We start from the raw sequence: 16,909 nt of genomic DNA, 5'->3' as shown, positions 1-16,909 counted from the left end.
CCTCCCTCCTCTTTCTCTCTCTCTCTCTCTATCTCTCTCTCTATCTATCTATCTATCTATCTATCTATCTATCTATCTATCTATCTATCTATCTATATATCTCTCTATCTCCCCCTCTTTCCCTCTTCCTCACCCTCTCCCTCTCTCTTCTCCTGTTCCTCTCCATCTCCCTCTCTACAACCGAATTGAGCAACTACAGGGGAATCTCTCTGTTACTAATTGTCTACAAGGATTAATGCTACTTAACGATAATAAGAAATGCATCTCCAAGTAGACCAAACTTAGGCACTACTGTACAGTGGTAAAACCAGTGATGTTATTTCCCAGTCAGGAGAAACTGCTAAAAATAGAAAGAAGGAGTCTTAGAAGAATTCATGGGCCCAAAATAACAACAGAAGGATACAGACTGAAACCCAACAGAGAAATTTACTGTGAAACCCCTGATTTGGAAACAGAAATGAGGGAAAGAAGACTTTTAAGGACACATGCAAAGAATGGTCGAGGAAAGATTGAACAAGAGAATTTTCAGTAAGATTATGGGATATAAATTCAATCTAGTAAACACGGTACAAAGCAAAAAGGAAACATAGAGGCTTGGGATTACTAAGGATTTGTGTGAAGATAGAACAGAGTACTGGAAGTACCTGAAATTGAGGATTGCTTGTGGTGGACAGTAAAAAACTCCCGTCTTGGAGGACATGGACGGAAGAAGAAGTTCAGTGAAGTCCTCAAGCAGAGATGGGCAGAGAGGAAGAAATTGTCCTTAAGGGCTCTTTCGAAGAAAACACATAAACAAACAATTATTTATTCGTGCTACGTTTCGGCCTTATTTTCAGGTCTTCATCAGGGAATTTTAGGCAGAGATTCAGGCTAAACTGATTATCGACTATTTTTATCTACAACTACAGAGTTTAACCTTATTCTGACTATAGATTGTGTCAAGTTTTCATTTTGTGGGACCGACACAGAAAAAAAAAACCCAGGCTGGATTCGAACTAGCGCTACTGCAGTCGACTGTTGATGCATGAGGGGTGGTAAATATCCCTACTAAACCTGGATCATGACACGAGACCAGTGGATATTCTGGCTGGTGCCTCTCCCCTCCCATCCCCAATGCTTAGCATATAAGTTTTAATCCTGAAATTCAAGCGACAAACACAAGCTAACATTTGATTTTATTGCTATTTTACAGGGTCATATCTTATTAATGTTTAATTTTAGATAACCCTGAAACGGAACTTTAATAGATGGGATGATGAAATTAAAGCAGCACTCAGGACCGAATAATTCTTTCATTTTTTTTTTTAACCCAAGGCTCGGAGGGGTCCATGAACCGGCATTGATTTGTAAATCGTATCCTGAGTGATTTCTTGAATCCGCTCAAAGTAACCTGAATCTCATTTCAGGTTCATTCAGGAACCCCGTTGCTTCTGTAATGTCTGAAAGCCTCAGAATCAATGATACTAGTCCCAGGTTATCAAAATATATTTGTTATCAAAATCAATAACAAAAACGAAGTTTTTAATCCAAAGGGAGGAATCCGTTTTCAGTTATAGATTATCAGCCTTAAAAACACTCCCTTATTTTTCTCGTAGCATATCCTTCTGCTTGGTGTGTATTTATAAACGAATATAGCACTAACAAGTGATAACCCAATGCATAAAAACATTTAGCATTTATTTTTTTAATAATTTATTTATTGTTATTTACAACTGTATACGCATACACACATCAAGTAAATTTGCTGTAAATGATATTACGTCATGATACAAACATGTGGAGAATCTACCCATTGATAGAACCCCAAAAACATTTCTAAAGGGGAAGATCTCGACGCCATCTTCTTTTCAGACGCCTAGGAGGATTATTAGGTAGTGAAGGAGAAGCCAGGTTAGAAACGAGTTGGTTTGGGTGGTTGAGAAGTTTATTATGGAAGGATTGGTATCTGGTTCTGGCCAAATCGGCAACATATGGGACATTGAGGTCCTTTTTAAAATTTAGATTCATAATTGCTATGTTCACTTTCGGCATTTAAGTTTAAAATTACTAATAAAAAAAAATAGACGAAAGTATAGAGGATTAAAGGCAGAATGAGAATCCAAGCATAAACAATAACAAGCTTATTCTAGAGACTTTTTCATAGTTACCTAAAGCTACTGGTTAATAGAATTCTAAGAACATTCGTTACTAGTGTTTATATCTTTATTCAAGTTGACTTTGATACTTCATAGTACAATAGCCCAAGAGGGGAAAAAAGTCATTATAGTATTTCACCCCAATTTTTGATTACTTTAATGAAAACTATGTATAATTACCAGTCACAATTTATGAATCTGGCAAGTATAGATATGAGGAATAAAAAATGGAAGCATTTTTAAAACCTTTAAAAAAAAAAAATTAATTATTCATTCCGAATTTTCAAAAATATGAGCCCTAACAGAGCTATTTACGTTAAATAATTGCCAATATATAGTTTTTTGAATAGCAACATTTCTTACACAAATGCAGTGAAAAATCAGAAGTCAGTGAATTTATTTTGAGAAATCTATATCACAAAAACCATCCGAACGTACAGATGTCTATTAGCACTCAAATTAGAGCGAGTTAAATATAGTTTATATCTTCGTATGAGTAGTTGTTTTCATGATATTTGCTGAAACAAATTGATTTATAGTTATTTGACAAAATTTATATTCATATGTGAATATTATAAAAACTTCTACCCCAACGAAGATAAGGGACATAAACTACTTTATACTAAGTTAAATTGCCTTTAATTTAAGTGCTGGCATATGTACGTCTTATGGTTCCAGAGCAATATTTTTTTCAAAAATCATCAGTTTTTTTCGAACAACTAGAAATTAATATTTTGTAAATTTATTTTTTTACATAGTTTTTGTATAAAAACTACTACTATGGAGATGAAAACATTATGAACTTCTTTCTAGTACATTTTCTATATAACACTAGCTTTAATTTTAATGTTAATAGACATCTTGTAGAATGATTTTTTGGATAAAGTTTCTCGAAATAAATTCACTAACTACTGATTTTTCAGTTCATTTTTAATGAAATGTATCTTTTTAAAAGGCTAAATCCGGGAACTATTGAACGTAAATAGCTCTATTAAGCTCTTATCTTTAAATGATAGTCTCTTAAATTTTCTTGTGTTGTTATATTAAATTTTTTTTTTTTTTAATTATTTATTTAATGCAATTTACAACTGTACAAAAGTATACAATAGGTAAATATGTTGTATGATTCATATACACTTGAAAATCTTGGGAAGGAACCACCCATTGGTGGTACTTCAAACATTAATTTAAATTAGAAGGTCCCATGGCCATCTTGTTTTCAGACGCCTAGGAGGATTATCAGGGATTGTTAAGGATGAAAGATTAAGAATTAATGGGTTAGGATGGTTAAGGAGTTTGGAATGAAAAGACGCATATCTGTTTTAGGTCAAATCTGCAACGAATGGGATGTTAAGGTCTTTATGAATGAGTTTATTTGTGACGTAATAAGGAGCATCAAGGATTTTACGTAGGATTTTTGATTGTAACGATTGGATGCGGGAAGAATTTGATGGTTTGGTGGAGCCCCAGAGCTCAATTCCATATGTCCAAATTGGTCTGATTATTGTAGTGTATACTAATTTTTTGTAATGAATGGGAAGTTTAGAGTGTTTGTCAAGTAAGTGTTGTAGCGATCGGAATCTACGAGCAGTTTCTTGTCGTTTGAGTCTTGTGTGTGGATTCCAAGTAAGTCTCTTGTCAAGATGGAGTCCTAAGTATCGAATCAGTTCAACAGCTGTTAGTGGTGTATCTAGAAAGGATACTGTAGGACAGGAGGGCAGAGGTTTACGACGGACAGTAAAGGTGATCTGGTGGGATTTTTCAGGATTTATTTTGATTCTCCAGTTTTTACACCATTCTTCAATAGATGTTTTTGTGCCTGTAGTGTTTGTGATGCATTAGTTGGGTCGTTGTTTACAGAAAGTATACATGTATGTTGTTAGCACTGTGTTAGGGTGGGTTGGGATGTCAGCTGTATAAACCGTATAAAGAATTGGACCTAAGATACTACCTTGAGGAACACCGGCGGACTGTGAAAAGAGAGATGAGTAGGCTAGGTTATGATTTACTTTAAAGGTTCTATCAGTGAGGTAGGAGCGGATTATAAGGAAATTTGTTGGGGGTAGATATTAAAAATTAAATTTTATAGTAGTAGTTTTCATAATACTTACTAAAATAATTTGATTTACGGTTATTCAACAAAGTTTCAGGAGCGAAATTTATATTCATATCCTAATATTATAAAACCTACTACCCCTACGATGATACGTGACATAAACTACTTTATATTAAATTAAATTAATTTTACTTTGAGTTCTGGCAGACATGTGTATGTTAGTTTCATTCATGGTTCCGGAGATATATTTTTCCAAAAATCAACTTTATTCAAATAATGATCATAGCATCAAACTGATTTTTCGGTATATTTTTTTATGAAATATCGAGATATATCGAGAACTATTGAACGTAAATAGCTTTAATTATATTATTTCAAAAATTATTTGAGACAAGGTAATATTTATTAAATAAATCAATTTTATATCCAAATCAGTCTCAACACTTTATTTATTCATTAGTCCAACGTTTCGGCCTTTCTAGCCATCTTCAGGGACATCTTCAATACAAAAATCCTTCTCACATTAATTTATATTTTCTATTTGCAGTCTATTCTGCCCAGGTCATTTTCTTTATTTAAAGTTCAAACCTCTTTATTTAAATTTTAAAACCATTAACATTTATTTTTTCTATTAGATTATCAACAGTATAAGTATACCACACCTATACTGTTTTATACTGTTGGTAATCTAATAGAAAAAATAAATGTTAATGGTTTTAAAATTTAAATAAAGAGGTTTGAACTTTAAATAAAGAAAATGACCTGGGCAGAATAGCCTGCAAATAGAAAATATAAATTAATGTGAGAAGGATTTTTGTATTGAAGATGTCCCTGAAGATGGCTAGAAATGCCGAAACGTTGGACAAATGAATAAATTAAGTGTTGAGACGGATTTGGATATAAAATTGATTTATTTAGTAAATAGCTTTATTAGGCCTCATATTTTAGCAAATTTAATCTACTTTAAACTATCTTCTTTTGGGGTTTGTTTCTAGTATTGGTTCATTTAAAGTTATAGAGCTTCGAATAAAAAATTAATCTATTTTATCCTATTGAAACAGCCTTAATTTTTTATTCCCTTTACCTATACTTGGCAGACTCATCAATATTGACTAGTAATTGTACAAAGTCATTCATCGATCTTATAGTCAAATTAGTATTATTTGAATTTATTTTCCATGATTCAAATTTTTGTAGAGGTTTGCCGGAATTATGAGCAATGGAAAAAAAGATGCAACTACACGAAAATCGGTCTCTTCATATCGATAACAAGTAATATCGATTATTAATATGTTATCAGAAGGGTAAAGTAACCAAACTGTACATTGTTGAGGTTATCTGTTATAAATCGTTTTTTTGTATATATATTTTTTTTCTCGAAAAATGTCTATGTCATTAGGAGTGCTGTCTTGTTTTAGTAGTTCGGTTTCCTTCGATTATATTATGGAACTATTAGAAGAAATAGGGAAGCTGATAGTGAACTACGTATCATCAAACATACTTTTGTGTTTGAACTACTTTATAAATGGCTTAGAGAACTTCAATCTTGAGGTCTGCTTCTATCTTTTACTGTTTGAATTAAAACCTAAAAAAACCAAAAAAAAAAAAACCTAATGTAATTTTTATGAAAAGTTGATTGCGATCAAAGAATTTTCTAAGCGATATAATTAAGTTTTTCTACTACGTAACTTTTTCGAAATCTTCCAATAGAAGTCAATTCGTGCACGCATCACATAACTTATACTTACCACTTAATAGTTGAAATTATTCTTTGCTAGTTTCAGATATTTCTATAATGTCTATAATTCAATTAACTCCACTTTCAACAGTTTTCAAAATATTATTTTTAACTTTTTCAGTAAAATTTTAACTTCCTTAAGTATGCCAGGAATATGAAAATATGTTAGTTTAGTAAACTTTACATTCTCTATTATAGTCAATGCTAAATTGTTATAGAATAAATATTTAAAATACTAAAAATAATTTTTATGGTGTGATCCTCTCAACTGTAAAGCTTACATGTAGGGTTATCGAAATTATAAAACAACCTCTCAAATCACTATGGTAACAAAATTGATGAGTCTGCCAAGTATATAGGTAGGGAGAATAAAAAATGGCGGGTGTTTCCATTGATTTTTTATTCGGAGCTCTACATCTTAAAAACTACCAACAACACTAGAAAATCTAAAAGAACATTAGATTTATTTTTTATTTATATAGTTGTTTGAGAGTGGTTTAGTTTCTTTTTAAAACAATTTTGATCTCTTTTCTCTCAACTTTATTCTTTTTTAACATCCGACGTTTCGACCTCTCAGGTCATTCTCAAGGATTCCTACAAACAGCTCCTTTTAAGGATTCCTACAAACAGCTCCTTTTAATTACTTTTATAACAAATTTCCTTTTGTTCCCTGAGAGGTCGAAACGTCGGATGTTAAAAAAGAATAAAGTTGAGAGAAAAGAGATCAAAATTGTTTTAAAAGAACATTGTTTCAAGAAGAGTAAATTTTCTAAAATATGAGCCATAATAAAACTATTTACGTCTAATAGTTCTCGAGATATAGCCTCTTTAAAAAAAAAAATCATAAAAATGTACTGAAATTTGAATAATTAGTTAATTTATTTTGAGAAATCTATATCTCAGGAACTATGTGATGTACAGATATCTATTAGCAATCAAATTAAAGATATTTTAATGTACTATAAAGTAGTTTATTACATTTACCTTCGTAGGAATAGTAGTTTTCATGATATTTGCTAAAATAAATTGATTTATAGTTGTTCGGGTAATAAGTTTAATTTATGAAAAACTTTATTTCAAAAACCATTGAACGTACAGATATCTGCCTGCACTCTAATTAAAGCTAGTTTAATGTCCTATAAAATATTTTATACCTTTTATCTTTGTAAGAGTAGTAGTTTTTATGATATTTGACAAAATAACAGACAAAATATTAATTTCTAGCTGTTCAGATAAAAGTTTTGATATTTCAAAAAATATATCTCTGGAACCATGAGACGTACATATGTCTGCCTGTGCTCAAAATAAAGAAAATTTAACTAACTATAAAGTAGTTTATGACACTTATCTTCGTTGAGGTAGTAGTTTTTATGATATTCACATATGAATATAAATTTGACAAATGAAAACTATTATTCCTACGAAGGCAAAGGTCATAAACTACTTTATAGCTCATTTACCTAGCTTTAATTTGAGTGCTAATAGACATCTTTACGTCAAATGGTTTTTGGGATATAGATTTTTCAAAATAAATTCACTAACTACTGATACTTTTTAGAAAGCTATAACTCAAGAACTATTTGACCTAAATAGCTATATAAGAGCTTAGATTTTAGCAAATTTATCCCACTTTAAATGATGCTCTCTTAGATTTTCTATTATTGTTGGTAGTCTATGATATAGAATTCCGAATGAAAAATTAATTCTTTTTAACGTTTTGAAACACCCGCCATTTTTCATTCCCCCTACCTATACTTGACAGACTCATCAGTTTTGACTTGTAATTACACATAGTTTTCATTAAAGTAATCAAAAATTAGCGTGAAATTACTGCCTTTTCTTCTTACTACTAGCACACTCAATCCCATATGAGAATAGAGGTTTTTAATTTACACATTTTTAATCATTATCATTACCTTATTAGCTTTATAAATTGATTTATACATAACAATATATATATATAATAATATACATATACATTTATAATCCTATGAATAAACATTTTCTGCTTCGTACGACATTTTTTTTTCTAAGCCTCACGGTAACACACTAATGATATCACACGATATATAATACGTCTATTTTACTAATTATATTTCCGTAAATGTATTTTCAACTTGAAAAAAATAATATTTCTCTTATATCCTTAATTTAATTAACAAATCCTTTAATAGTTTATGTATATATTTTTATTGCTAGCAAAAATGTCAATTGGTCAATGAAATCAAACATAGAAAATTAAATGTACATTAGGGATAGTTTTTTTGTTGTTTAATCTGCATTTAACTTCTGTAACACTATTTCACTGAAGATATTAAAACCTGTTTAATATTAAAAAGCATTGAAATTTACAATGATATGCTAAGTTTAATCAAAATTTACTCTAAAGATAAAAAAAAATTAACAAGTATGAAAAAAATAATAATTTGTAAAATGGGTAAATATCCACTACAATATAAAATGAAATAGAAGATAGTTTATTATTCTAAGGCTAGGTCCCTTCAGAGCAATTATAAGGTAATTTTAATTATACAATAACATATACTGTCTAAAAGCAGTGTAGCTACACTTAATTTAACTTATATTAAAATTGTATTTAAATAATTTTAGAAACAGAGATAAAAAAAAATTAAAAAACTAACTGACTAAGGGTTTTAAACGAGGGAAGGGTTGGTACATGACGCATATTAGAGGGAATGGAGTTCCAGAGATATGCAGCGCGGGTAAAAAATGATTTATCAAACGCTGCAGTTCGGTGAGGTGGAGAGTATATGTCAGATAAACGGGGTTGGACAGAGAATTTCGAATTGCAGGTTTTCTAGGATATATCCTAGAGGCGTTGAGAAATAAATACTTGGACCAGAAAGGAAGCTAGGAAATACTGGCATCGGAAGGATGGATAGAGTCACTTGGGTTATGTACGTATTTATGGTGATCCCGAAAATAAACCGTACAGCGTAATTCAAAAAGACGTTTAAGTTTAGATTCGAGATTACCCGAAAGTCCACCATATACTAGACTATATACTACATCCATAGTCAAAGTGGGGGGAAAACAAGAGTTGATGGGTTTTAAGTGCAAGGAGATAAAGGATTCCATGGCATTGCTTCAAGGTAGCTATGGTTCGACGGAAAATTTGAGCAATGTGTGCTTTCCAGAATAAAGTTTGATCTAAAGGGATTCCAAGATTTTTGACACCAAACCCTCCAACCCCACATCACCCTTGAAGAATGGTGCCAAAACTGGTGGATTAAAATAAATTCCAATAAATCTCACCAAATCACATTTACCCTTCGTCGTAAACCTTCGTCTTGTCCTACAGTATCCTTTCATAATACCCCACTTATTCCCATTGAACAGATCCATTACTTAGGACTACATCTGAACAAACACCAAACATGGAATCCAGATAAAAGACTGAAAAGACAGGAAACTGCTCGTCGATTCCGACTATTGCAACATTTACTAGACAAACGGTCTAAATTGCCAATCCATTACAAAAGACTGATGGCCTATCTGGACATATGGAGTTGAGCTTTGGGGCTCCACTAAACCATCTAATTCCTCCCGAATTCAATCCTTACAGTCCTAAATCCTTTGTAAAATCCTTAATGCTCCTTACTTTGTCACAAATCGAGTCATCCATCAGGACCTCAATATTCCATATGTTACCGATTTGGCCAGAACCAGATACCGTTCCTTCCATAATAAACTTCTCAACCACCCAAATCCACTCGTTTCTAACCTGGCTTCTCCTTCTTTTCCTAATAATCCTCCTAGGCGTCTGAAAAGAAGATGGCCTCGAGATCTTCTCCTCTAGAAATGTTATTGGAGTTCTATCAGTGGGTAGATTCTCCACATGTTTGTATCATGTCACTATGTCACCAACAGCAAATTTACTTGTTGTATATATTTTTATACAGTTGAAAATAACAATAAATAAATAATTTTAAAAAAAATTGTTGTATCTCGTAATAATCCTAGTATGCATAAAAACAATATGTGAAAACGTAAAAGTTCTGTACCTACTTATAACCACAAACATCCTAGTGAGAAACCTCTTAAACCTGAAACCTCTTTTCAGAGCGCGATTCTGAGGAAGAGATTTAAAAAGAGGGAGTCTACGCGAGGTTGATCACGTCGCTTAGATCAAGGAGGAAGGCGGCCATTATGAGCTTTCTGGAACTGGTCCAAGTCGGTCAGATCTCATCATTCTTAGCAATCAACGGCTATTTCCTTAAAATCTCGATAATTGGTGAATATTTCTTTTGGAGGCGTAAGAGTTCTCAACAATTTGTCCTTTTGACGTCATATGTGCCCACCTATTTGATTCTTCACCAGTAGGGTGCGTAACCGTTATTCATTTTTACTTTCACCTACCTATATATGGAGTATACAGTGAGAGAAAGTACTACGATTGTGTAAAATTTCTAATTCGAGTTTCCAAAAGAGATACTTATTTTGAGGTCCCCTGTAACAAAATGATCTGTGTAACTGCTCAAAAGAGAAAATTCGTAGGAAACTGAAATTACATATATAAGGAGAGTATATGCCTGGAATAAGACATCAACTTTTTTTGGTAAAATCACCGACCCTTGGCAATATTTGAATTTTTTTCGATTCTCTCTGAAGCGATTCTAACGCTTTTGGTTAAATTCTGTGAATCAACGAGCAATTAATTGCTCTTAAATACAAAATAGGATTTATCTTCATTGAAATAATCTAGCAGTACCTAAATACTGATTTTATTTTCAAAACTCTTCTTGTAAAGTACATTTAATTTTGTTAATTTGAAAAAAGTAAAAGTTCTAATAGTTAAGAACAATAAACAATTTATGTCTACAAATAATTACAGAATTTTATCAATAAATAAAAGAGAAAAAAAAAAAGAAAAATATATTTATCCGATCAAAAGGGGGAAAGTCGAGACCGCTTGTTCTTCTTGAAGTTGCCTTTTTTTTTTTTTTTTTTTACAACTGTATACAACTCGTAAATTTACTATTTGGTATAAAATGACAAGATACAAACATGTTGAGAATCTATCCATTGATAGAACTCTAATAACGTTACTAGAGAAAAAGATCTCGAGGCCATCTTCTTTTGAGATGCGAGTTTGGGGAGTTGGGAAGCTTATCATCAAATCGAAAGCATATAGAACATTGAAGTCCTGACGGAAGTCTTGATTTGCGACAACGTAAGGAGCACTAAGGATTTTACGAAGGATTTTGGACTATAAGGATTGGATACGAGAAGAATCTCCAGAAGAAGAAGCCCCAAAGCTCAACTCCGTATGTCCTTAATATAATCATGTAGATCAGTCTTTTGTAATGTGTTTGAAGTTTAGACCGTTTGTCTAGTAAGTGCTGTAATAGTCAAAATCGATGAGCATTTTTCTGTCTTTTCAGTCTTGTGTGAGGATTCCAATTAAGTCCTTTGTCCTGATATAGTCATAAATTACGGATCTGTTCGTGTTATTAAAGGATACTCTTATATACTTTAAAATGTAAACTTTATATTTATTATAACAACCTCGAGAAACCCTGAAATACGAATTTTTATAGTAACAGAAAATTAATTAATTTTAGTTCATATTTTTCGGCTTTTCTGGTTTTAACCCTAATCAGGTCCAATCCCGCTGTCCATCGTACATCTCTGATATCCTTCAATTTAAATCCTCAGTGCAGTCCCGCAATACCCGCACACGGTCTTCAGACTTACGTGAAAATGCACATCGAACCGCTGGCTTTCCTCATATATTTCTCTTCCCTATGGAATTCTATTCCCTCCTTCATTCGTAGTTTTAATTCCCTTCCAATCTTCAAATCTCGTATCGTGTAATGTGCAATGGATATGCCACTAGATTTATTTCATTAGAATATCCCTTCTTAGTCCAATTCATTATTTTTATCCATCCTACATCAATAAAATAATCGTACCGTTCATCTTCAGGTACTAATTCTAATTTACTCGTTAGTTTTTTCTTTTCTTATATATTTTATTTTCATTTATCCCAGGAGAGATGTAGCCTTGAGCATTTTGCTCATGTTGGGAAATAAACGCCTATATTTTCCTAGGATTTCATCTGTTTTGTTTATACTTTTGTCTACCTTCCGATAACTCTTTGATGTTGTTATTGCCTCTCTTTTATGTTACTCCCTCTTTTAGCTCCCCACCTATACTCAATCTAGTTTTGCTCTGGCCACCTCGCAATTTTAAGAATGAGAAATTCTCTTACCAGTACACTCCTAACGTCACATTTGAGTATTTTTCCCACCTGGACACCTACTGCGTTTCTTATTTTAAATCATAAGTCAAAGCAAGAAGATCTTTTTTACGAAATCTAAATTCTTTAGCCCCTCATGGAAGAGTTACAATTTACAATTTCAATTTAAAATTGTATTAAAAGTAATCCTTAACATTTTAGTCAACATCTCATATAATTTTATAAATAATATAGTACAAATGGTCTACTTTGAGCTAAATGGTCAAGGAACAGCTCTTACGGGACAAAAAAGTAAGGGGGGTTAAATAGTCGTTTTAAGGTAAATTTTGTAATTGTTCGTTATTTATTATAAACAATGGAGATGCTAACAATGAATAATATTGAAGTTTTTTGGTTTTGTTTTTTAAATGGCTTAATTATGCATTATAAAATACGAGTAAATAAAAAATTTATATATACACTACAATTTATCGAGAATTTATTTACTATTAGAATACGTTACAAAAACTATAGAAGGTTAGAAAAACAACAAAACATGCAACTATTATGCAGAGAAAATCAAATCTAAATTCTAAAACTTAAAAAAAAAGGGGAGTGATTTCGTATGTAACTTATCTTAGGTTTGCTTACTAATCAATATCTAAACTAATTTAGCTTGAATTGAGTTTGGGGGTCCGCAAAACCATCCAATCCTTACAATCCAAAATCCTTAATGCTCCTTACTTTGTCACAAATGAAGTCATCCATCAGGACCTCAATGTTCTATATCTTGCTGATCCTACCAGAACCAGATACCGATCCTTCCTTGATGAACTTTCTAACCATCCAAACCTCCTTGTTTCTAAACCTATCAATGAGTAGATTCTCTACATGTGTGTATTTTGCTATTGTATAACTTCCATCAAATTTACTTAGGTAGTAATATCAACAGATACATTTTCATTTTAGCTTGAAAGAATTCACTTAGTACTTTACTGATTAATTCATCGACCGCGAGTTACCATTTTTAAGTTATGGTAAACAATTTATAGTTATGAGGTGTAGATAGTTGACCGTAGATTAATGATTGGAGAAGTTTGTCGGGGGGTGCGGTCAGCAAAGAACAACATAAATAAACAAAACCATATTTATTTATTTTATGCCGACGTTTCGACCTGAGTTTCAGGTCTTCATCAGGGCTATAGAACAAAAGAGATAACAAAAACATTTAGAGTAACATACAATTGAAAAGGAATAGTATACAAACAAATTTAGAATTATACAAATATTGAATTAAATCAAAAATGATAAAAAATTGATAACTTATAATTCTATTATCATTATAACTATTCCTTTTCAATTGTATGTTACTCTAAATGTTGTTGTTATCTGTTTTGTTCTATAGCACTGATGAAGACCTGAAACTCAGGTCGAAACGTCGGCATAAAAATAAATAAATATGGTTTTGTTTATTTATGTTGTTCTTTGCTGACCGCACCCCCCAACAAACTTCTCCATTAATTTATAGTTATGAGTTTTTTAAGCTGGCTTAGGACTTGGTCGAAAGCCTGGCTTACTAACTTAATAAGAAGCTAAATTAAATTTTTTTTAGGATAGAAATATCTGAAACTAAAATTAATTATAATTTCTTTCAATTTCCAGGACCTGAGCGAAATGTTGATCGCATCAATTGTCCTCCTATGCGCCACCGTGTTCTTCTACTACATGTGGCGGACCCGTGGCATGCCACCAGGCCCGTGGGGCTTGCCACTCGTCGGTTACCTTCCATGGATCGACAAGAAGAAGCCGTACCTCTCGCTGATGGAGCTGTACCAGGACTACGGTGGGATATGTACCATCAGGCTGGGCGAAGTGGTTGCCATAGTAGTCTCGGAACCGCACTACGTGAAGGAAGCTCTGAGCCAAGAAGTCCTTACTGGGAGAGCACCACTCTGGCTTACTCATGGCCTCATGAACAACAACGGTGAGTCCAAATAGTAATAATAAAATAATTATAGAATTAAAATTATGATTAAAATAAATTATTTATTAATCTATACTTATTATTTAATATTATAACATAATATTGAAAAACTGTTTTATCAAATAAGTGATGAATCCCTTTCATAAGGTTATTTTAATCACCCCTTCCATTTCCCAATATGTTTCTGCTTCTGCTTCTCCCTCTTTCTCTCCTCCGTTCCTTCTCTTTACACTATATATATATATACATATTTCTCTAACTATTAAATTATACTTATCTAATTTTTTTTTTCTATTGATACAACATAACGTAGAGGTGGCTCCACTCCAAAATATTTAATCGTAAATTATCGTATTTTATTTCGTATTAGCCTATGAAATGAAAATAGTACAAGAGCCGGGAAGAAAAAAAGGCAGTTATCTCACCCCAATTTTTGATTACTTCAATGAAAACTATGTATAATTAATAGTCAAAATTGATGAGTCTGCCAAGTATAGGTAGGGGGAATAAAAAATAGCGGCTGTTTCAAAACATTAATTTTTCATTCAGAGCTCTGTAACCTAAAAACTGCCAACAACACTAGAAAATCTAAGAGAACATTATTTAAAGAAGAGTAAATTGTCTGAAATATTATCCATAAAAGAGCTATTTAAGTTCAATAGTTCTCGAGATATAGCTTTTTAAAAAGAAAAATTTCTTAAAAATCTTCTGAAAGATTAGTAGATAGCTAATTTATTTTGAGAAATCTATATCTCATGAACTATGTGACGTACAGATGTCTATTAGCACTCAAATTAAAGCTAGTTTAATGGACTATAAATAAGTCGAATAAAATGTTGGATTTTCGAAAAAATATATCTCAAAAATCATTTTACGTACAGATGTCTATTAGCACTCAAATTAAAGCTAGTTTAATGGACTATAAATAAGTTTATGTCCTTTACCATTGTAGGAATAGTAGTTTTCATGATATTAGCTAAAATATATTGATTTATAGTTGTTCGGACAATAAGTTTGATTTATGAAAAACTTCATTTCAGAAACCATTGGATGTTTGCCAGCGTTCAAATTAAAGCTAGTTAAATTTACTACAAAATAGTTCATTATGTTTATCTTTGTAGGAGTAGTAGTTTTTATGATTTTTGACAAAATAAACGCACAAAATGTTAATTTATAGTTGTTCGTATAAAATGTTGGATTTTCTAAAAAATAAATCTCAAAAATCATTTTACGCACATATGTCTATTAGCACTCAAATTAAAGCTAGTTTAATAAAATCTAAAATAAAATATTTTATGATGTTTATCTTCATAGGGGTAGTAGTTTTTATGATATTCACAAATTAATATAAATTTGGCAAATGAAAATTTGTCCGAACAACTATAAATCAATTTATTTTAGCAAATTTCATGTAAACTATTACTCCTACGAAGATAGACATCATGAAATACTTTATAGCTTATTAAACTAGCTTTAGTTTGAGTGCTAATAGACATCTGTACGTCAAATAGTTTTTGAGATATAGATTTTTCAAAATAAATTCTGTAACTACTGATCTTTCAGGGCGTCCTATGCAACATTTTTAGGAAATGTTGCTTTTTAAAAAGCTATATCTCAAAAACTATTTAACGTAAATAGCTCTATTAGGGCTCATATTTTATGAAATTTACTCTACTTTAAATAATGTTATCTTAGATTTTCTTGTGGTGTTCTTACTTTTTGAGATATAGAGCTCCGAATGAAAAATTAATGTTTTTTTAAGGTTTTGAAACAGCCACCCTTTTTTATTCCCTCTACCTATACTTGGCAGACTCATCAATTTTGACTAGTAATTATAGATAACTTTCATTAAAGTCGAAAATTGGGGTGAGATAACTGCCCTTTTTCACCTCCTTCTCCTCCTCTTGGGCTCTTGTACTAAAACATGAAATGAAATCCCACCCTGTTTTGAATAGGTTTGTTACCACCTTTCCATATGTCAGAGATGACCAGGTAGGAAATAAAAAATAAGTCTTGCAAAATGGCATGAACCTATAGAAAAAGTTGTTTATTGAAGTCTCGAAACAAGAAACATTTGGTTAAAGCTGGCTAAAAGAGATTCAAAATTATAAGTTCATTAGAGGGCATATTTATTCCGATAATTTTTTATGAAATCAATGTTAATTTTTTATGATAAGATAATAGTAACCTATTTTATTGTGCCAACGTTTCGGCTAGAGTTTCTAGCCTTCTTCAGGGCTAAGAACAGAACAAGATAACAACCACAGTAAGTATAGAAAATAAAAAAGAAACTTTAAACAGAATAACATAATATGAATAATTTTACAAAATATAATTAATAAAATGAAGTGATGAGAGAAGCGGGAAATAAAATGTATACATAGGTAATTGAAAAAGTGGGTAAAATAACATAATAAGGACATGAAATAAAAATGAAGTTATATAATGCAAAGAAGCATGAACATATTAGTTATTAATAATTTAAAAATTGAAATATGGAAAGAAAAAGAAAAATGAGAGAAAGAAAATATAATTAGTTAATTTTTTATGTCTTAATGACGTCGAATATGAAACCATCATGGTAGCTGTTTCCTCTTGTTGATACACAGATTAAAAATCATAATTATGAGAGATAGTTGACCGTGGATGATAAATGAGGAGAAGATGGTTGGGGGTGCGGTCAATGAAAAACACAAATAAGTATGATTAACTTATTTTAATGTGCCAACGTTTCGGCTAGAGTTTCTAGCCTTCTTCAGGACTAAAAACAAAACAAGATAACAACCACAGTAAG

The 16,909-nt window shown here is 31.5% G+C and overlaps 1 protein-coding gene across 4 annotated transcripts in view; it reads left to right on the top strand.

Annotated features, from left to right (window-relative positions):
* phtm (phantom) overlaps positions 1-16,909 on the top strand; it is a 109,166-nt gene that overhangs the window by 23,886 nt on the left and 68,371 nt on the right. For 3 of the 4 annotated variants that reach the window (XM_014430360.2, XM_014430357.2, XM_014430358.2), the window contains exon 2: positions 13,794-14,115. In XM_014430360.2, coding sequence (XP_014285846.1) covers positions 13,794-14,115 — 322 coding nt within the window. Of the gene's footprint in view, positions 1-5,516; positions 5,743-13,793; positions 14,116-16,909 lie in introns of those variants that run through there. The other variant, XM_014430356.2, reaches the window with a different exon arrangement.

Source organism: Halyomorpha halys, unplaced genomic scaffold, assembly GCF_000696795.3.
Source record: "Halyomorpha halys isolate HHAL.00 unplaced genomic scaffold, Hhal_1.1 Scaffold880.1, whole genome shotgun sequence".
Classification (NCBI taxonomy): domain Eukaryota; kingdom Metazoa; phylum Arthropoda; class Insecta; order Hemiptera; family Pentatomidae; genus Halyomorpha; species Halyomorpha halys.
The sequence above is the reverse complement of the archived record's forward strand: the minus strand, read 5'-3'. Positions and strand labels throughout refer to the sequence as shown.